Source organism: Trachypithecus francoisi, unplaced genomic scaffold (assembly GCF_009764315.1).
Source record: "Trachypithecus francoisi isolate TF-2019V2 unplaced genomic scaffold, Tfra_2.0 Lachesis_group12, whole genome shotgun sequence".
Taxonomy (NCBI): domain Eukaryota; kingdom Metazoa; phylum Chordata; class Mammalia; order Primates; family Cercopithecidae; genus Trachypithecus; species Trachypithecus francoisi.
Window position 1 is genome coordinate 98,297,385 of NW_022681457.1, and position 21,962 is coordinate 98,319,346.

At 51.9% G+C, this 21,962-nt stretch overlaps 1 protein-coding gene across 4 annotated transcripts in view; it reads right to left on the reverse strand.

The window, feature by feature from the left end:
• Nucleotides 1-1,981: 1,981 nt before the first annotated feature.
• Nucleotides 1,982-21,962, reverse strand: part of RPS6KA1 (ribosomal protein S6 kinase A1) — a 47,175-nt gene continuing 27,194 nt past the window's right edge. For 3 of the 4 annotated variants that reach the window (XM_033227636.1, XM_033227637.1, XM_033227635.1), the window contains 11 exons: nt 21,690-21,754; nt 21,313-21,415; nt 18,868-18,998; nt 16,939-17,064; nt 16,655-16,744; nt 16,125-16,283; nt 5,796-5,957; nt 5,482-5,558; nt 5,125-5,242; nt 4,059-4,196; nt 1,982-2,930 (listed from right to left, as the gene is read on the reverse strand). In XM_033227636.1, the coding sequence (XP_033083527.1) occupies nt 2,808-2,930; nt 4,059-4,196; nt 5,125-5,242; nt 5,482-5,558; nt 5,796-5,957; nt 16,125-16,283; nt 16,655-16,744; nt 16,939-17,064; nt 18,868-18,998; nt 21,313-21,415; nt 21,690-21,754 (1,292 nt within the window). In that variant the 3' untranslated portion in view covers nt 1,982-2,807. Of the gene's footprint in view, nt 2,931-4,058; nt 4,197-5,124; nt 5,243-5,477; nt 5,559-5,795; nt 5,958-16,124; nt 16,284-16,654; nt 16,745-16,938; nt 17,065-18,867; nt 18,999-21,312; nt 21,416-21,689; nt 21,755-21,962 lie in introns of those variants that run through there. The other variant, XM_033227638.1, reaches the window with a different exon arrangement.

Genomic DNA, 21,962 nt, shown 5'->3' on the forward strand with positions numbered 1-21,962 from the left:
TCGTGAGCCACCGCGCCCGGCCAAGTGCTACTTTACCTCCAGAGCATATCCTGACCCCATCCACTCCATCCCAATCTCCATTCCACCACCCTAGTCCAAGCCACCTCATCTGTTGCCTGGGCCACTGCAATAGCCACCAACCTGGTCACCCTGCTTCCCTTCTGCCTCCCCACCTCACTGCAAATTATCTACAGAGCAGCTGCAATGATCTTTTATTTTTTTGAGACAGTCTCGCTCTGTTGCCTGGGCTGGAGTGCAGTGGTGTGATCGCGGTTCACTGCAACCTCTGCCTCCCAGGTTCAAGCAATTCTCATGCCACAGCCTTGCGAGTTGCTGGGACTACAGGCGTGCACCACCACCCCCAGCTAATTTTTGTATTTTTAGTAGGGAGAGTTTCGCCATGTTAGCCAGGCTGGTCTTGAGCTCCTGACCTCAACTGATCTGCCTGCCTCGGCCTCCCAAAGTGGTGGGATAACAGGTGTGAACCACCGCATCTGACCCAGAGGGATCGTTTAAAAATGTGAATCAAATCATGATCAAATCATGTCACTTTCCCACCTAAATTATTTTAGGAGCTTGCACCTCACTCAGAATTAAACACACGCCTAATCCTGGCCTACAGTGCCTAGCACAACTGGTTTCTGCCTCCTTTCTCGCCTCATCTTGGGCAAACACCTGGCTCTGGGGTCACAGCTACATCAGCCTCCTCTCATCCCTGAGCACACCAAGCCTGTTTCCCCCTCATGGCCTTTGTCCTGCCTGCCCTCTGCCTCCCAGTCTTGGCTGACCCCTTCTCACCATTCAGATCTCAGCTCCTGGGTTACCTCCCCAGAATGGCCTTCCCTGACCACTCAATTTCTCACCCAAGTTTAATTCCGCACATGTCTTCTCAGTAGCTGACCTTGGCTTGTTAAGTGTCCATCTCCCCTACTGGGAGGTAAGACCCCTGGACACAATGGCCTTGTTCTTTACCTGGTTCATCAGCATCCAGTACAGGGCCAGAATGGGTGCTCAGAAAATACTGCATGAGAAAATGTCATTCCCCAACTTGAGCCTGTTTCCCCATCTATAAAACAGGGATACACTTTGGGAGACTGAGACGGGTTGATCACGAAGTCAGATCGAGACCATCCTGGCTAACCCAGTGAAACCCTGTCTCTACTAAAAAATACAAAAAACTAGCCGGGCGAGGTGGTGGGCGCGTGTAGTCCCAGCTACTGGGGAGGCTGAGGCAGGAGAATGGTGTAAACCTGGGAGGCGGAGCTTATAGTGAGCTGAGATCCGGCCACTGCACTCCAGCCTGGGCGACAGAGTGAGACTCCGTCTCAAAAAAAAAAAAAAAAAAACAAAAACAGGGATAATACAGAGCATCTACCTCACAGGGTTAAGATTTATTTTTTTTATTTTTTTTTTTATTTTTTTTTTTGAGGCGGAGTCTCGCTCTGTTGCCCGGACTGGAGTGCAGTGGCCGGATCTCAGCTCACTGCAAGCTCCGCCTCCCGGGTTTACGCCCTTCTCCTGCCTCAGCCTCCCGAGTAGCTGGGACTACAGGCGCCCGCCATCTCGCCCGGCTAGTTTTTGTATTTTTAGTAGAGACGGGGTTTCACCGTGTTAGCCAGGATGGTCTCGATCTCCTGACCTCGTGATCCGCCCGTCTCGGCCTCCCAAAGTGCTGGGATTACAGGCTTGAGCCACCGCGCCCGGCCTAGGGTTAAGATTAAATGAGATATTCATGTGAGGCCCAGGCATAGTGCCTGGCACTTGGTCACCAGTGGCTAATAATACTGTTATCAATACCATAATGGAATCCCCTGGCAGGGACGCGTGGGCCGGACCAGCAGGATTCCCACACACTCCCCAGATGACCTGGTTCCAAGCAGCTGGGCTAACTGGACCTGGCCCATTTTCTGTCACTGCCAATGTCTTCAACATCCAATAGCAGAGAGAGGGTAAATTCAGGGGTGAACAGTGGAGGAGAGCGTGCTTCAACTCAACAGTTTATTAGAAAGGCCATGGACAGATGAACCCTGAGTAACCAGCAGAGGAAGAAATGAAAAAAGCCCCTGTCCCTCATGGCCCACTGACTGGCCTCCCGTGAACTCTGTCCTGTTGCCAACCCCAAAAGAAGTCAGCCAAAAAGTGCTTTCCACATCCTCTCTCTGGGGCTGCCCAGCCTGACCACAGGGGTCCACTGGTGGGGCCGAGGTGGATGCTGGTGCCTGAAGCTGGAAGCCAGCAGGGCATGAGTCCCCTCCTGTAGCAGGAAGTGGTTCTAGAACTCCCAGCAGAATAGAACGGAAAAGGAGCTGACTGGGGATAGAATGAGTTCTGCTAACCAACCAGAGGCTCTGAGAGAGGTGACACTGGACTGTCTCGGAGCTGTGTGCAGATGGCTACAGATGGCCAATCGTGGGGGTCCCCAGGGTGGGATCCCAAAGCTGCTCTAAAGAGTCTCAGAGAGCCCCAGTGTGACTCAGTTCCCCTCCTTGGGCCGCAATGGCTGTTTCTGCTCCCAGAAAGGCAAATGGATCTTGTAAAAATCCATGGTGGTTGATGCCATTTTTTCCATAAAAAAAGAGTTTGTATAGTGAATCACTTTCCACCAGCAAGCCTGAGCCGAGAAGAGTCCATCCTGGGGAAGGAGAAGGCACTTCTCACACCCTCACTAGGGGTGTTCTGGGCTGGCGGCTTCCCTGGCCCCTTGGGTTCCAGCTCCCTCTGGCCCTGTGGCTCCGGCCTACTCCCTCTGGGAAGCATGCTGCCTCCGTCAAGCTAGCACTGCCCTGTGGCCTGAATGCCCTGGTGCCTCACAGGGTGGTGGATGGCAACTTCCTCACTCGCCGCTGGGCCAGGATGGATGACTCGATGGGCTTCAGCTGGGGGGTGGGCTTGGAGCTGTTGAGTGCGGAGTATGTGGCAGCCATGGCTCCCTGAAAGAGAAGCGGGGAGGTCAGTTCACAATGGTGGGAGATGTAGTGGCGAGGGGATGCATGCCCCAAGAGTAGGCCAGCCCCTCTTAGTGTTCCACAGCCCACTGTTTTTTGTTTTATTTTTAGACAGGCAAGGTTGGAGTGCAGTGGCACGATCTTTGCTCACTGCAACCTCCGCCTCCCGGGTTCAAGTGATTCTCCTGCCTCAGCCTCCCAAGTAGCTGGGATTACAGGTATCCGCCACCACACCCAGCTAATTTTTGTATTTTTAGTAGAGACAGCGTTTCACCATGTTGGCCAGGTTGGTCTTGAACTCCTGACTTCAGGTGATCCACCTGCCTCAGCCTCCCAAAGTGCTGGGATGTTACAGGCACCTACCACCACGCCAGGCTAATTTTTGTCTTTTTAGCAGAGATGGGGTTTCACTATATTGGCCAGGCTGGTCTTGAACTCCTGACTTCAAGTGATCCACCCGCCTTGGCCTCCCAAAGTGCTGGGATTACAGGTGTGAGCAACCTCACCCAGCCCCATAGCCCACTGTTTTGTTTGTTTTTTGAGATGGAGTCTTACTCTGTCACCCAGGCTGGAGTGCAGTGGCACAATCTTGGCTCACTGCAACCTCTGCCCCCTGGGTTCAAGCGATTCTCCTGCCTTAGCCTCCCAAATGGCTGGGATTACAGGAGCCTGCCACCACGCCTGGCTAATTTTTGTATTTTTAGTAGAGACGGGGTTTCACCATCTTGGTCAGGCTGGTCTTGAACTCCTGACCTCGTGATCCACCCTCCTTGGCCTCCCAAAGTGCTGGGATTACAGGCGTGAGCCACCGCGCCCAGCCAAGCCCACTGTTAATCCAGCCTCAGTGGTCCTTTATGGTCATGGGTCCAATCCCCTTAAGACTGGAGGGTTCAGAGGTCAGCAGCTGTGTCTTCCAGAGGACTGGGGGCTGTGAGTGCACCGTGACACCGTAGCATGTTAAGCTGCCTGACGGCAGGGCTGTGTCTTCTTCTCCTGTGTTCCACCTCATGGTGCTCCGCACAGACATGGAATTGCCTGGCTCTGCCACAAGTCCCTGACCATGCCACCTTGGGCTGACCCCCTAGATGCCCAGCAGCCCAAGGGTGGCCATACCTTCACAAGCTGTAGGTCCTGATGGGACAGCTGGCTTTGGGGAAGCTTGTCTTTCTGGGTGACCCATGGATGCTGCAGAACCTGCTTAGCTGTGAGGCGCTGGTGGGGATCCACGTGTAGCATCTTGGACACCAGGTCCTGGGGACACAGTGGGCAAGGGGGTGGTGGGAGGGCTGCAGGGGAGCAGGCCCCTAATGGGACACAGAAGGGCAACCATCTTCTGCTAGCTCCCGCCTGAACCCTTGCAGCAGCCCCTGGGATCCAATCTCCACTCTGCTCCAGGGCTCCCCGCACACAGCCAAGGTTCCTGTCTCTGGGCCTTTGCTGCTCTAGGCCCTTTGTCCTGGAATACCCTTCCATTTCTCCTTTGCCTTCAAAAAGCCATGTGGGAAGGTGGGAAAAGCTTCAGGTTTGGGCTCAGACAGATTCAGGTTCAAAACCTGCCTTTTGCACTCATCAAGTGAGTGCCTTGGGCAAGTTTCTTAAACTCTCTGAGCCTCAGTTTCCCTGCTGAGAAATAGGAATAACCACTCCCTGCCTCACAGGTTGATGTGAGGTGGCCGTACATAGAGGGTTCAACTCTGTCTGGCATACAGGTTCCCAATAACCAAAAACTGTTGCTAATACTGAAAGCTCACATGCTACTTCCTCCAAGGAGGCTCAGCGTGGCATGGCCAGTTGCTCTGCTCTGTGTCTCCATGGTCCATACCCCTGGCCAAGAGGGTCCGCCTATCTGTGCCTCCAGGCATCTCTGCTCCTTGTGTGCAAACTAGGTAGTACCCCTCACTACACTAGGTTTCCACAAGGCCGGGACTGATGATGCAGCCCTGGGTGCCCCACAGGACCCAGAATGAGAAGGGCCAATGAATGATCACCAAGTTACCCCAACAAGGTGCGGGGATGGTGGTTGTCTGCCTGGGAATCTTCCACTTGGAGAAATACAGCAACAGGGATTTGTGGAACATCCACTTGGAGAAATGAGGCTGTTCGTGAACTACTGAAAAGCCCTGGGATGGGACCCTGCCTCCCTCCTCCAAATAAGCCCACGCAGGCCGTACAGACTTACCTTGGCTGTCTCTGACACTGTGTTCCAGTTTCCCCCACTGAGGGTAAACTTCCCACTGCCGATCCGGGTTAGGATTTCCTCTGGTGTGTCACTGGGACCGTTGGCAAATGGAGTGTATCTGCAGAAAAGCCCGCACGGACTGGGTACAGACTCTGGCCTCCACCCTGGAACTGGGGGAGACTGTCTCCCCCTCAGACGGGGTACTCCCAAGATAGAGCTCCCTGAGGCAGGAGCATGTCTCTATTTCCAGACCATCCTGAGTCAGAGCTGGCTGAGCCGTTCCTATCAGACAAGCACCGCCCAGCCCAAACGCCAGGGCTACAGGAGTGGGGAAGGGTCCAGGCCAGGGACACTCACCCCGCCAGCATGGTGTAGAGCAGAATGCCCAGGCTCCAGATGTCACAGCCTTCATCATAGCCCTGGCGCTTCAGCACCTGGCAACAGGGCAGGGGAGGTGGTCAGTCTGGGGGGCAGTAGAAAGTCACCACAGATGCTTCCTGCTACTCCCCTCAAGGGCAGGACAAGCGTCCCAGGCACAGGCTAGATCTCCCCTTGCCAGCTGGGCCAAGATCACAGAGACTGGAGTCCTGACCAACGTGGGGCCTCTAGGAGGGGGCACAAGGCCTCCAGTTCCCCCTCACTCTTACAGCTGAGGAGGCTGTGCCACTCACCTCTGGCGCCACGAAGTTGGCTGTGTAGCAAGGTGTCATGAGGAGCCCATTCTCAGCCCGCAGCTGTTTGGCAAAACCAAAGTCACAGATACGCAGGCACTCGGGATTCCCGGACTCGTCCACGTACAGGATGTTGCTGGGCTTCAGGTCCCTGTGCACAACCTAGGGGCAGGGGCTGGGGTCAGTTCTCAGTGTGGGGAGGCAGCCAGTGGCCCAGGTCAGCTGCCAGGGATGAGAAAGTTACCCAGACAGGATGAGTGCACAGACCTGGCATCCAAGAGAAGTGGAAGGGGCTGAAATGAGAGTCTTATTGCTGCTGCTACTGACTCTGTGTAGGTGTCCACAGGTAGCTCTAAGTTAACTTGTCCAAAACTGAACTCCCAGTTCTCCCCTAAAACCTACTCATCATATTATCTTACCTTGTGGCAACTCCATCCTTCCTATTACTTAGGTCAAAATCTTAAAAGTCTTTTTTTTTTTTTTTTTTTTGAGACAGTCTCCCTCTATCACACGGGCTGGAGTGCAGTGGCACGATCTCAGCTCACCGCAGCCTCTGCCTCCCAAGCTCAAGCAATTCTCCTGCCTCAGCCTCTCGAGTAGCTGGGATTACAGACACCCACTGCCATACCTGGCTGACTTTTGTATTTTTAGTAGAGATGGGGTTTCACCATGTTGGCCAGGCTGGTCTCAAACTCCTGACCTCAAGTGATCTGCCCACCTCGGCCTCCCAAAGTGCTGGGATTACAGGTGTGAGCCACCATGCCCGGCCCTATTTTCCTTATCTTTAGAATCTAAGAATACACTGCTTTACTTTTATCTGTAGCATTTCCCTACTTCACATAATATTTAATTGGCTTTCTGAGTCTGCCCACTGGAATGTAAGCTCCATGAGTGTTTTGCTCACTGCTGTATCCCAGCACTCAGACTAGCTCCTAGTACATGGCAGGTATTCAATAAATATCTGTTGAATGAATGGATGAATGACATTGCTGAGGCCATAAGCAAACGGCTTTCTTCTGGGGCCATTTGCTCATCTGTAACTTGAGGGGGCTGAACCACCCCACAGTTCATTCTTCTCCTCCCCCCACTCTGTAAGGCTTTGTTTTGTTTTGTTTTGTTTTGTTATGCTTTGTTGTGAGACAGGGTCTGTGTTGCCCAGGCTGGAGTACAGCAGCATGATTCATGGCTCACTGCAGCCTCAACCTCTGAGCTCAAGTGATCCTCCCACCTTAACCTCCTGAGTAGCTGGGACTAGAGGCGTGTGCCACCACACTCAGCTAATTTCTTTTTTTTTTTTTTTTTTTTGAGGCGGAGTCTCGCTCTGTCTCCCGGACTGGAGTGCAGTGGCCGGATCTCAGCTCACTGCAAGCTCCGTCTCCCGGGTTTACGCCATTCTCCTGCCTCAGCCTCCCGAGTAGCTGGGACTACAGGCGCCCGCCACCTCGCCCAGCTAGTTTTTGTATTTTTTTTTTTTTTTTTTTTTTTTGAGGCGGAGTCTCGCTCTGTCGCCCGGGCTGGAGTGCAGTGGCGGATCTCAGCTCACTGCAAGCTCCGCCTCCTGGGTTTACGCCATTCTCCTGCCTCAGCCTCCCGAGTAGCTGGGACTACAGGCGCCCGCCACCTCGCCCGGCTAGTTTTTGTATTTTTAGTAGAGATGGGGTTTCACTGTGTTAGCCAGGATGGTCTCGATCTCCTGACCTCGTGATCCGCCTGTCTCGGCCTCCCAAGTGCTGGGATTACAGGCTTGAGCCACCGCGCCCGGCCTAGTTTTTGTATTTTTAGTAGAGACGGGGTTTCACCGTGTTAGCCAGGATGGTCTCGATCTCCTGACCTCGTGATCCACCCGTCTCGGCCTCCCAAAGTGCTGGGATTACAGGCTTGAGCCACCGCGCCCGGCCCACTCAGCTAATTTCTAAAACACTTTTTGCAGAGACAGGGTCTCGCTATGTTGCCCAGCTGTTCTTGAACACCCGGGCTCAAGTGATCCTCCTGCCTGGGCCTCTTAAAGTGCTGGGATTACAGGTGTGAGTAACTGTGCCTGGCCTGTACAGTTCCATTCATAGTCAATCCTCTATCAATTACCAATACCTCTCAGATCTCTAACCCTAGTCCAGAACTTTCCTGAGTCTTGGCTCATAAATCCAGCTGCCTACCACACGGCAACCACTGGATGTTCCACAGAACCTCACACTCAAACACATCCCACACTAAACTCCTCATGTTCTCATCTTCCTGCTCCTCCTCCCCTAAGCTAATGCCCAGGAACCTCCCTGAGCATTGTCAAAAAACCGTCAAAGGCTCCCTACCTGCAACATAAAGTCCAAAGTCCCTACCCTGACATGGGAGGCACAGCCATCATCTGTACCAGCCTCACTGTCCATTGCATCCCTCAGGTCCCCTGAGTTCAGGCCACCAGGGGCTCCTTCAGTAACGATCATAACCCTACGTCTGTGGAATGCCCGTTCACCTTCAACACCCAGTGCGGGGCCTAGCACAGAGCAAATGCTAAGTGAATTTTGTGCAATGAATGAACAAATCACACCTCTGAAACACAGAGACAGACACCTTGCAGGTTAGATTAGTAGAGTTTTGCAGGCTAGTTGGTTTTATTCAGATAGTCCTTTCATAGTCTCAGTTGATCCCCCAAGCCCTCCAGCAGTGCCTGTGGAGCCCAAGGAGAAGGTAGACATGGCCCAGCACAGTCCACCTCCATAGGGAGAAGAGTGCCAGGTAGATGAGGGGGAAAGGACCACACTGTTAGGGTGGCCCCAGCAATGCACTGTATCCAAGCCTCGGAGAAAGTCCTATGGGCTCTCTCCTTCAAACACAATCATATGGCCCACAGCACAAGGCCATGGCCACAGCACAAGGCCAGGCCCCCAGGAATGTGGACTCTTCCTAGAGGACAGGGATGCTCAGCTTGGCTGAGGACACCAACTACCCTGCGCAAGTAAACTCCCAGTTTACAAAGAACGCAAGTTACCAGTCATGATCTCACTGGAGCCACCCACTGCACCTCGGTGAGTGGACAGGAATTACTAGCTCCATTTTACAGAGGAGAAAACCAAGGCTTTGAGAGGACAATTTTCTTTTTTTTCTTTGAGATGGAGTCTCGCCAGCGGCATAATCTTGGCTCACCGCAACCTCCATCTCCTGGGTTCAAGCAATTCTCATGTCTCAGCTTCCCAGGTAGCTGGAATTACAGGTGTGCACCACCATGCCTGGCTAATTTTTGTATTATAGAGACAGGATTTCACCCCGTTGGTTAGGCTGGTTTTAAACTCTGGCCTCAAGTGATCTTCCCACCGTGGCCTCCCAAAGTGCTGGGATTACAGGTGTGAGCTACTATATCCGGCCTGAGAGGACAACTGACTTGCATGTAAGTTAGAGGCAGAGACAAGACCAGAACCCAGTTCTGACCTTAATTCCACAGTCTATCCAGTTTAGTGTGGCACACATGACACTACTGGGACACAGGGATATGGAAGTTGACCTTTTTTTTAAATTAACTTTTTTGAGATGGAGTTTCGCTTTTGTTGCCCAGGCTGGAGTGCAATGGTGTGATCTCGGCTCAGTGTAACCTCTGCCTCCCAGGCTCAAGCAATTCTCCTGCCTCAGCCTCCCGAGGAGCTGGGATTACAGGCGTCTGCTACCATGCCCAGCTAATTCTTTGTATTTTTAGTAGAGACGGGGTTTCATCATGTTGGCCAGGCTGGTCTCGAACTCCTGACCTCAGGCAATCCACCTACCTCAGCCTCCCAAAGTGCTGGGATTACAGGTTTGAGCCACCACGCCCGGCTCAAGCTGTTGATCTTTTTTCCTACCCTAATACAACATAGAGAAACTACAAATTCCTATAGGAAACTGTCTCACCACTGCCAGTGGTAGAATAGTAGGGATGGTGAGTACAGCTTTAAAAAGCCCCACAGGTGATTCTGATACCTGACCCTCAGGCGTGTATGTGGCAGGAGGAAAAGGATAGTGTCACATCTCACTGCATGGAAAATCACAACGGGTTGGGCAAGTAATTAGTGAAGCCAGGCAGAGCGGGAACCTCTAAGTAGTCTACAGAGGGCAGTGGCTACCTGGCTCCAGCTGACAGTCGCTACACAGCAACTCGGACCCAGTGTTTTTAGAAGCAGCCAAATTACCAAAGCCTTACTAAACCATACCTCAAATCAAAAAAACACTCCTTATCTTGCAGGCCAAACAAAATATATGTGTAGGCTGAATGCAGGCACTGGAGCAATAGGCCGTGACCTCCAGGAGAGTTGGGATTCCAGTCACAGGAAGGAGTCAGGCAGGCCAGGGTGTGAATCCTGGCTTTACCATCCACTCATAGCTGTGTGGTTTTGGGCACGACATTTAACATCTTTAGCCCTCAGTTTCCTCACCTGTAAAATCGGGCTGATAATAGTATTCAACCCCAGGCTTATAGGGAAGGACAGGAATATTTAGCAGGGGGCTTGGGAAATGACAGACATCACAGTAACCCCAGAACTGCCTTGGACTGAACCCCTCTATCATGCTGGATGTTAAGACAGAGTGACTGCTTGTGAAGAAGCACTAGAGACCAGGCCGGGTGCAGTGGCTCACACCTGTAATCCCAGCACTTTGGGAGGCCAAGGCAGCAGATCATGAGGTTGCGAGTTTGAGACCAGCCTGACAACATGGAGAAACCCTGTCTCTACTAAAAAATACAAAAGTTAGCCAGGTGTGGTGGCACGCACCCATAGTCCCCAGCTAGTCAGGAGGCTGAGGCAGGACAATCACCTGAACCGGGAGGTGGAGGTTGCAGTGAGCCGAGACCGCGCCATTGCATTCCAACCTGGGCAACAGAGCGAGACTCATCTCAAAAACAAACAAACAAGCAAAACCTAGAGACCAGATGCTGTCCGAAGCAGCACAGGCTCTGGGCTGGGTGCAGTGGCTCACACCTGCAATCTTGGCAGTTTGGGAGGCTGAGGTGGGAGAATCGCTTGAGCCCAGGAGTTTGAGGCCAGCCTGGGCAACATGGTGAGACCCCATCTCTACAAGAAAAAATTTAAAAATCAGCCAGGTGTGGTGGCACACCTGTAGTCCCAGCTATGCAGGCTGCAGGTTGCTGAGGAGGGAGGATCACTTGAGCCTGGGAGGTCAAGGCTGCAGTGAGCCATGATCACGCCACTGTACTCCAGCTGGGGTGACAGAGTGAGACCCTGTCTCAAAAAAAAAAAAAAAAAAAAAACAAGAGTTAATACGTAAAGTGCACAGAACCCTGCCTGGCCTGTGGAAAGTGGCACGTGACATTAGCTACCACTAGCAGCAGTGGCAGCAACATCTTCAGGAGCAGCGTGAGAGGATGTGCATTTAGGCACCTGTGACAGGCCAAACAAGAGGTGAAATTGTTCTAAGTGAATCATCTGGTTAAAGGGAGAAACCCTCTCTATTACAGAGTCCACAACCTTATAGAAACAACATAGAGGGAGACTGGCGACTTACAAAGACTCCACATATTAAATTATGAACTCCTGCCATGTAAGATGCAAAGGAAAGACAACCAATTTTTAAAAATGGACAAAAGACTTGAAGAGGCATTTCATAAAAGACGCTGTCCGAATGGCAAGAAACATTTGAAGAGGTCCTCAACTTCATTAATCATCAGTAAAATGCAAATTAAAACTACAATGAGCTGGGTACGGTGGTTCACGCCTGTAATCCCAGCACTTCGGGAGTCCCAGGCGGGTGGATCACGGGGTCAGGAGATCGAGACCATCCTGGCTAACATGGTGAAACCCCATCTCTACTAAAAATACAAAAAATTAGCCAGGCATGGTGGCGGGCGCCTGTAGTTCCACCTATTTGGGAGGCTGAGGCAGGAGAATGGCGTGCCGTGGACCCGGGAGGCGGAGCTTTTAGTGAGCTGAGATCGTGCCACTGCACTCCAGCCTGGGTGATAGAGCGAGACTCTGTCTCAAAACAAACAAACAAACAAACAAGCAAAATTAGCTGGTTGTGGTGGCAGGCACCTGTAATCCCAGCTACTTGGGAGGCTGAGACAGGAGAATTGCTTGAACCTGGGAGGCAGAGGTTGCAGTGAGCCAAGACCATGCCATTGCACTCCAACCTGGGCAAGAAGAGCAAAACCCCATCTCAAAAATAAATAAATAAAAATAAAAAATAAAATAAATTAAAAAACGGGCAAAATGAACCTATTAGAATTTAGCTTAGGATGGTTATCCTCAGGTGGGGGGCTCTAAGGAACTGGAAATGCTTTGTTTATTGATCTGGGTACTGGTTTACACAGGTGTATTCACTTTTTGAAAATTTATTGACTTGTCCATTATGATTTGTGCACTTCTCAGTGTTTACGCAATGCTTCAATACAAAGATAATATTTAAACAAACAGGGGTCCCAGTGGACCCTGCTCCCTGGTCATCCCTTTACCATCCCTCAGCTCCTGTGGGATTCCCAGCTTACAGACCACAGCTACTGCTGTCGGCAAAGCAACCCAGAGTATCCCCTCCAAATATGTCAACAAGAAGAGCTTCCCATTCCTCATCACCTGCCCTGGTATTAGCAAAGAGCCAGAAACTTTGGAGACACACACACTCCTAGCTTCGGGAAGGAGACAACTTCCTCCAACAACATCCTCACCAAGTGGTTATCTATACTTGGAGCTGTGCACATCCCTGGCAGAAGGGGCTCACTGTCTCTGGAGGCACCTCCCCTCTTCAGAAAGTTCTTCCTTACTTTGAGCTTCAGGTGACCCACGGGGACACTGGCTTCCCTGTCTTCTAAACCTTCTTAAGTTTAACGAGTACTCACTTAAGAACAAACCAGAAAAAGGAAACGCACTCTCTGACTTGACATGTTTAAATATTAGTCTATGGCACTGGCATTTCAAAAACCAAAGCCACTTCAAACGTGACCATTAAAAGCACAGGGGGTAACCAAATTGGAGCTTTGGTTAAGAGGTGAAATTCTTTTTTACGGAATTTCCCCTAAAAAATTAGACATAATCAGGCGTCGCCACTTTCACAACCCTAATGAAATACTCGACACAGGCAAGATTCCGAAAGGATGAAACCATTCGATGAGGATCTTTACACTAAGGAGACAGGACGGTTACCACCTGCCATGGTTAAAGGCGGGCAGCATGACACTGTGCTCGTGGATGTGATGCACCGAAGTGTACCTCCATAGATTGGATGACCTCGGCCTTCTTTTATTTTTATTTTTTATTTGAGACAGGGTTTTGCTCTGTCATCCAGACTGGAGTGCAGTGGTGTGATTTCAGCTCACTGCAACCTCTGCCTCCCAGGTTCAAGCGATTCTCCTGCCTCAGCCACCAGAGTAGCTGGGATTACAGGCATGTGCCACCATTCCCGGCTAATTTCCATATTTTTGGTAGAGACGGGGTTTCACCATATTGGCCAGAGTGGTCTTAAACTACTGGCCTCAAGTGATCTGCCCACCTTGGCCTCCCAAAGTGCTGGGATTACAGGCAGGAGCCACCATGCTCGGCCCAACCTTAACCATCTGGACCTCATTCCCATCCCCCCAAAAAAGCCAAAGCTAATAATGATGTTAGAGCAACTTGTAGTTTACAGGAAATATAAACAATGGAGAAATAATGTAAATGATGCAGAAAGCAGCCGACAGACAAATTCAGAACACGAGACATTCCACAGAACTCGTATTCAATATGTCGGTGGCATAAAAAAGGGAGGTCTAACTGTGGAGGCAACATGGGTGTACACATTTAACAAAATTCATCAAAATGTACCCTTGAAATCTACTGTATGCAAATTTTCCTCCAGTTTAAAAAAAAGAAAAGCCGCTGGGTAAGGTGGCTTATGCCTGTAATCCCAGCACTTTGAGAGGCCGAGGTGGGCAAATCACTTGAGCTCAGGAGTTTAAGACCAGCCTGGGCAACAAGGCAAAACCCCATCTCTACAAAAAATACAAAATTAGCCAGGTGTGGTGGTGCATGCCTGTGGTCCCTGCTAGTTGGGAGGCTGAAGTGGGAGGATCGCTTGAGCCCAAGGAGGTCAAGGCTGCAGTCAACTGTGATTGTGTCACTGCATTCCAGCCTGGGCAACAGAGTGAGACCCTGTCTCAAAAAAAAAAGGGAGAGATTTACCAACTGAATGAAATGTGTGGAACTTACAGGTATTCTAATTTCAATAAACCAGTCAAAAAAGATATTTTTGAAAGGACAATAGTGAGCCAGGTGTGGTGACTCACGCCTGTAATCCCAGCACTTTGGGAGGCCGAGGTGGGCGGACCACCTGAGGTCAGGAGTTTGAGACCAGCCTGGCCAACAAGGTGAAACCCCGTTTCTACTAAAAATACAAAAAATTAGCCAGGCATTCTGACAGCCACCTGTAATCCTAACTACTCGGGAGGCTGAGGCAGGAGAGTCACTTGAACCTGGGAGGCAGATATTGCAGTGAGCCAAGATCATGCCATTGCATTTCAGCCTGGGTGACAAGAGCGAGACTTGTCTCCAACAATAAAAAAAAAAACAGGGCCGGGCGCGGTGGCTCAAGCCTGTAATCCCAGCACTTTGGGAGGCCGAGACGGGCGGATCACGAGGTCAGGAGATCGAGACCATCCTGGCTAACACGGTGAAACCCCGTCTCTACTAAAAAAATACAAAAAATTAGCCGGGCGAGATGGCGGGCGCCTGTAGTCCAGCTACTCGGGAGGCTGAGGCGAGAGAATGGCGTAAACCCGGGAGGCGGAGCTTGCAGTGAGCTGAGATCCGGCCACTGCACTCCAGCCTGGGCGACACAGCGAGACTCCGTCTCAACAAAAAAAAAAAAAAAAAAAAAAAAAAAAAAAAAAAAAAAAACAGGACAATAGGGGAATGTGTCTATGGACTGGGTACTATGTGAAAACAAGTTAACAACCTCATACACCAAGACCTGGACTCAGCCAGGTGGATTCAGAGCCTGCATTCTTTTTTTTTTTTTTTCTCGAGATGGAGTATCGCTCTGTTGCCCAGGCTGGAGTGCAGGGGCGTGATCTCGGCTTACTGCAAGCTCCGCCTCCCGGGTTCACACCATTCTCCTGCCTCAGTCTCCCAAGTAGCTGGGACCACAGGCGCCCGCCACCACACCCGGTTAATTTTTTTGTATTTTTAGTAGAGACGGGGTTTCACCGTGTTAGTCAGGATGGTCTTGATCTCCTGACCTCGTGATCTGCCCGCCTCGGCCTCCCAAAGTGCTGGGATTACAGGCGTGAGCCACCGCGCCTGGCCCAGAGCCTACATTCTTAACCCCCATGTTGTCTGATCAGACGTACCCTAAAACATCACCTCATGCAGAGAGAAACTAATGCTACTGTTTTGGGCTTTAATCCACTGTAATGAACTTTCCCACCTCACCATCATCTAGTGCTCACCTGCCTTGTGCAGTAATAAAGGTCAAACTCTGCCATTTGGAGCTACACCTCTTCTGTAGTCCCGGCTACGTTTCCAGCAGAATTTCCTCCTGCATCCATTTCCTCTGCCTTAGCAACTGAATGCACAGTCGAATTCACCTCCCTGAAGCCTTGCAGCTCCCCCATGGTGACCCTGCTGCTTCCTAACTCAAAACCCACTCCCCACCTAAATTCTTCAGTCTGAAATTCTTCCATTCTTCCCTGGCTATGTAATCTTGAGCAAATGAACTTTCATCTCTGAAATCTGGTCTTCTTACCTGTGAAGTGGGACCAGTAACAGCATCTATCTCAGAGTTCTTGTGAAAACCAATTGAGATAATGTAAGGAAACTTTATCTTATTTATGTATTTATTTATTTATTAGATGGAATTTCGCTCTTTTGCCCAGGTTGGAGTGCGATGGTGTGATCTTGGCTCACTGCAACCTCCACCTCCCAGGTTCAAGTCATTCTCCTGCCTCAGCCTCCCAAGTAGCTGAGATTACAGGCGCCCGCCACCAAACCCGGCTAATTTTTTTGTATTTTAGTAGAGACCGGGTTTCACCCTGTTGGCCAGGCTGGTGTCAAACTCCTGACCTCAAGTGATCTGCCTGCGTTGGCCTCCCAAGGTGCTGGGATTACAGGCATGAGCCACTGCGCCTGGCCTGGAAACTTCATCTTATGCTAAACCTTACCATGGTGACTGGCACACAGTAGATACTGAATAACTTTCCATACCTTCCCTTTCACAATTGACCACATCTCTCCCTCCCTCCTTTGCACGCATCCCCTGACCCAGCCTAGTCTTCCCTCAATTTGGCTAGCTGGGGGTTGCCATTCCTGGGCCAGCATGTGGTTCATGTGCTCTGCTGATGGTATGACCCTTGGCATCCCCCTACCGCCTCCCTGAATCCAGACTCACCCCCTGTGAGTGCAGATACTCCACAGTTTTGCCGATGGTGTGCAGGACGAAGCTGGCCTCCCGCTCCGAGAAGAACTTCTGCCGCAGGATCTTGTCCAGCAGCTCCCCACCCCGCATCAGCTCTGTCACCAGGTACACGTGTTTGCCATCATCGTACACCTGCCGAAGACCTCACCATCAGGCTCTTCTCCCCAGTATCAGGCCTGGGACCCCTGGTCAGCAGCGCCCCAGAGCAGGGAAGAATGACATGAGCCTTAGGCAGGTATTCTGCTTGCTCTTCAGTGGCCCCGCCTTCCCCAAAAGGAGGATGCTGACACTGGTCCCCTGATAGGAAAGAACGTCCTCAGAAAATGCCTGAGTCTGAAGGAGGGCCCTTGGGGTATGGGCAGACTGGAGGGACCAAGGGACCTCTTTCCCCTCCACATGACCACTGGAAAGAGGATGAGAAGTCAAAGGAATGGCAACCCTGAGACAAATCCTGGAGAGTCGAGTTCCTGGTCCCCACCCCAGTCTTAAGGACCCCCACTCACATCTTTCAGAGTAATGATGTTGGGGTGCTGGCCGTACCGCAGAAGAATCTCAATCTCTTCTGAAGGATCGCGCTTGCTCTTATCAATGACCTGAAGAAAGTGGGTGCATGTGGCAGTGTCAGGGTGACAGGCTCCACGGTCCTTCCTTGCCATGGAGCAGGCCTGGAGGTCTCAGCCACACAACCTTTCATACATCTGCAGAGCTCAGGCACCACCCCTCCCCACCAGACGGGGACCTGCCCCCGGCCCGGCAGCCTTGGCTGAGACGTGGTCAGGAGGCCCACCTTGACAGCATACTCCATGTTGGTGGCCTTGTGGACACAGCGCTTGCACACAGAGTAGGAGCCCACACCAATCGTCTCCTTTACCACGTAGCCGTCGCTAAAAACCAGGTTCTTCCCATGGAGTTGCTGTAGGAGACCAAAAATTGTGGCTGACCCCTGGCTCCAGAGTGCTAAGGGTCATCTCCCAGCACTGAAGGTCTTGGCTCAGTAGAGACAGCACCAGGGAAGGGCCAGGAGACTTGGGGTAGAGTGTTGGCCATGTGACTGCAGGTGAGAGCCTGCCCCTCTCTGGGCCTCAGTTTTCTACTCTATATGTTGGGCATACTCGCTGGCTCCCAGCCTGCCTGGACTGCAGCCTGTGGTCAGAGGGCAGTGTAGGGAGTGGGCAAGAGGGTCACAACACACATGGAGAGGACTTTAGTTCTGAAAAGCCTGGGCAGGCCAGGGAGGGATACAGGAGCCCTGAGCCGAGTTCCAGCTGTGCCACTAAGTATGGCTTTGAGTGACTTGCCTCCCCTTTCTGGGGTGTCACAGTTCAACTCGGGGTGTCTCAAGGTTCTGGGACATTAGCCATAGCAATGTTGAATGGTGCTTAGTGTGTGCTGTGTGCCAGGCAGTATTCTAAGCACTTTCATCAGGTGACTGCATGCCCTGCGGCCAGCCCTGGCTTGTGCCTGCGGTCCTTGCATCCAGTCTAATATTTGTCCTGGATAAAGATGTCCCAGTTTGGAAAATAAATTACATAGTCACCTTAACTTTATTTTTTATTCATTTATTTTTTGAGATAGAGTCTTGCGCTGTTACCCAGGCTGGAGTGCAGTGGTGCATTCTCGGCTCACTGCAACCTCTGCCTCCCGGGTTCAAGCAATTCTCGTGTCTCAGCCTCCCAAGTAGCTGGGACTATAGGCATACGCCAACACGCCCGTCAGATTTTTGTATTTTTAGAGATGCGGTTTCACCATGTTGGCCAGATGGGTCTGTTTAAATTCCTGCCTCAAGCAATCCACCCTCCTCAACCTCCCAAAGTGCTGGGATTACAGGCATGAGCCACCGTGCCCAGCCCACTTTAACTTTACATGTATTAACTCTAATAATTCTCCTAACAGCTCTATGGAGGGAGCTTCTATCATTTCCCCATTTACAGATAAGGAAACTGAGGCACCAGGAAGGAAAGTATCTCATCCAAAGTCCATTATCTGGTCGGGTGCTCATGTCTGTAATCTCAGCACTTTAAGAGGCTGAGGTGGGTGGATCACTTGAGGTCAGGAGTTTGACACCAGCCTAGCCAACATGGTAAAATCCTGTCTCTACTAAAAATACAACAACAACAAAATTAGCTGGGTGTGGTGGTGTACATCTGGTAGTCCCAGCTATTCGGGAGGCTGAGGCAGGAGAACTGCTTGAATCTGGGAGGCGGAGCTTGCAGTGAGCTGAGATTGTGCCACTGCACTCCAGCCTGGGCAACAGAGCAAGACTACGTCTCAAAAACAAACAAAAAAAAACCCCAACGTCCATGATCTTGTGAATCTGGAACCCATGCAATGAGCTCCACAGTCTACATTCTTGCCTCTCAACCCAAAACTTTCATGAGGCAGTGGAAGTGTACAAATGGGGAATAAGTGTGAAGAGATACAAGTCCTTCGCTACCCTTATGCCAGAAACACGACAGTCACTCTGCACCACTACCCTGGGCACCCCCTGGCATGTACCCAGACCCTGCTCTGTGCTGGGAAATGCATAGCCATATCATCATCCAGTTATCAGGGCCACAGTGTGAGATGGGCCTTACTGTCCCTGTTTTATGTTGGAGGCCCTATGGGTCCCACAGTGGCATGAGGGTATGAACCCGGTTCTGTCCAACTCAGAGCTTGTATTCACAGCCATTCTTTAGAAAAGGATAACGGAGCAGCAGCCCCCTGCCCCCCTCACCTGTACCACCGAGTGCAGGGGTGCCTGCGGGGCGCGAGGCTTGCCGTCGTCCTCCATCAGGCCGGTGGCCACGAAGCTGAAGCCCCGGAACAGCTGATGGGCCCCAGCGCTAGGGGGGATGCCTGGGGAATCTGCAGGGGCGGGAGGGGAATGTGAGGGTACCTGAGGAGGTCCCCTCGACCCTGAGGCAGCCCAGCAAAGGGGGAGCACAGGGCCTCAGACCTGCCTCAGGGGCTGGCCATGGCGGGAGCCTGCAGAGGGCCTGTCTATCCCAGGCCTTAGCCCAACTGCTCATATGTGTTTAGACCAGTCCAGTCCTGATGCATGAGGAACATTAAAGACTCTCACATCCACTTCCATCCCAGGCCAAGACAGTTCATCCCTTCCTGGATGCTCCCTCCTCAGCTTCCCCGTTTTACATCAGCCCCTTCAGGTCCATCTCTGCACAGTAGCCAAAGGGAAGGTTCCAATCACAAATCTGCCACCCTGCCCGCACCTTTCAAAGGTGCCCCTCTGCCTTCAGGAGTAATCCCAGCTTCTGAGTGTGGCAATGGAGGGCCTTGTGATCCTCCTCTTCTCTCTCTCCACACCACAGCTGAGCCACGTTGGACTTCCCAGATCCTTAAAGGGGTCTCTGAGCCCTTGCACACACTGTTCCCTTTAACTAGATAATCCACTGCTTGCCTATCCTTCAAGACTCAGCTCACTCGCTCCCTCCTCTGAGAAGCCTTGCCTCATGCTGCTTCTCCGGCCCCTGACTCCTACAAAGCTGCACCTGTCACGCTGCCCAGCGGACTGCTTGGAGAACTGCTGTCCCTATCATCAGAGGTGTGTAAGTACAGTGAGAAAAGCACCCCTCGTGGATCACTTGAGGTCAGGAGTTTGAGACCAGCCTGGCCAACACGGTGAAACCCCATCTCTACTAAAAATACAAAAATTGGCCGGGCGCGGTGGCTCAAGCCTGTAATCCCAGCACTTTGGGAGGCCGAGACGGGCAGATCACGAGGTCAGGAGATCGAGACCATCCTGGCTAATATGGTGAAACCCCATCTCTACTAAAAAAAATACAAAAAACTAGCCGGGCGAGGTGGCAGGCGCCTGTAGTCCCAGCTACTCTGGAGGGTGAGGCAGGAGAATGGCGTGAACCCGGGAGGCGGAGCTTGCAGTGAGCTGAGATCCGGCCACTGCACTCCAGCCCGGGAGACAGAGCGAGACTCCGTCTTAAAAAAAAATAAAATAAAATAAAATAAAAATAAAAAATAATAAAAAAAATAAAAATACAAAAATTAGCCAGGCGTGCTGGCACATGCCTGTAATCCCAGCTACTCGGGAGGCTGAGACAGGGGAATCGCTTGAACCCAGGAGGCAGAGGTTGCAGTGAGCCGAGATGGCACCACTGCACTCCAGCCTGGGCAACAGAGCGAGACTCCATCTCGAAAAGAAAGAAAAGAGGCCGGGCGCGGTGGCTCAAGCCTGTAATCCCAGCACTTTGGGAGGCCAAGACGGGCTGATCAGGAGATCGAGACCATCCTGGCTAACACGGTGAAACCCCGTCTCTACTAAAAAAATTCAAAAAAACTAGCTGGGCGAGGTGGCGGGCGCCTGTAGTCCCAGCTACTCGGGAGGCTGAGGCAGGAGAATGGCGTAAACTCAGGAGGCGGAGCTTGCAGTGAGCTGAGATCCAGCCACAGCACTCCAGCCTGGGCAACAGAGCGAGACTCCATCTCAAAAAAAAAAAAAAAAAAAAAAAAGAAAAGAAAAGAAAAGAAAGGAAAAAGAAAAGAAAAGAAAAGAAAAGCACCCCCTCTCCTAAAACATGCCCTTATAGGAGGCCTCCCAGAACATTCCACCCCACACCCACTGTCAATATCTGGCCAAAAAGTTAGGATTCACCCGGCTCCTTCCCAGAAGCTCCTTCACTGGCTTCTTGTAGCAACCCCAGGAAATGAGTGGGTTTGTGGCTGTGCCCTTGTTCCAGGTAAGTACACGGAGGCCCGGCAGTCAGGGCAGCCAAAGCTGATTCCCATGCCTGTCCCTGATCTATGGGCACTGTCACCTCTGCTCAGCCACCACACAGTGTGGCTGGGTCAGATTCCTTCTCCCTGACGTGATGGTAAGCCTGAAGTGTTTGGTCTTCCGAGTGGGCTGGAAGGTGCCCCTGGCAGGGGTCCTGACTTTTCTACTGTGGCCTTCACCACCCACACACCCCCACTCCTACTCTCTCACCAGACACAAAGAGACCCACAGAACCCCAGGGTGAGAGAGTCAGGCAGAGTGAGACAGGGCAAAAGTCAGAGTCCCACAGAGCCAGAAACTCACCCGCCTGCCCATCCACACACCTCGGCCTGTCAGTGTCCCTGACTATCTCTGCCCCGCAAGCTGCCACCGACTCCTGGCTTCTCTCCTGTACCAGCCCAAGACAGACAAAACAGATAAGAGACGCACCCTTGGGTGTGCGGGACGTGAACTCAGTGTCAAAGTAGAAGGTGTCATCAGGCTGAGCCACTGCTGGCTTGAAGGGTGGCTTGATCTCACGACGGTATAGCTTCTGCACAATGGGGTGGGCACCCTGGTCACCACAGCACCCTCAACAGCCCACCAGGAGCCCCATGCAGGAGGAGGTGCTGGGCTTGGAACATAGGCCATGTTGCCCAGCAGACAACAGCACATTTGTTTGCCCTCAGGAGGCCAGCCCTTGTCTTCAAGGGCAGGCTGTGACCCTCTGCTCCTGCGTCTGGGGCCCTTGCTAGCAGAGGCTCCCCTCCCACCACCTTTCCTGTGGCCAAGATGGCCGGAGCCCTGGCGTGGGTGGACACACTCACATTCCAGTCAATGGTGGAGTAGAAGACATGCCGCTTGATTTCCTCTGCCCCATCAGGGCCGGAGCCTGAAAGAGCCCAAATGAAGGGTCTGTCCCTGGCTGGCGCAACTCCCAGACACCACCCTGCCCTCCCAGCAGCATCACAGGGCTCTGGGACCAGCTGCTGAAGCAGAGGGGAAAATGGGCTCACTCTGCCTCAAATCTACCCAGCCATCACCCTAAGGCCTCTCACCTACTCAGCATTTTCCACTTTCTGGAGCTTCTGATGAAGAAG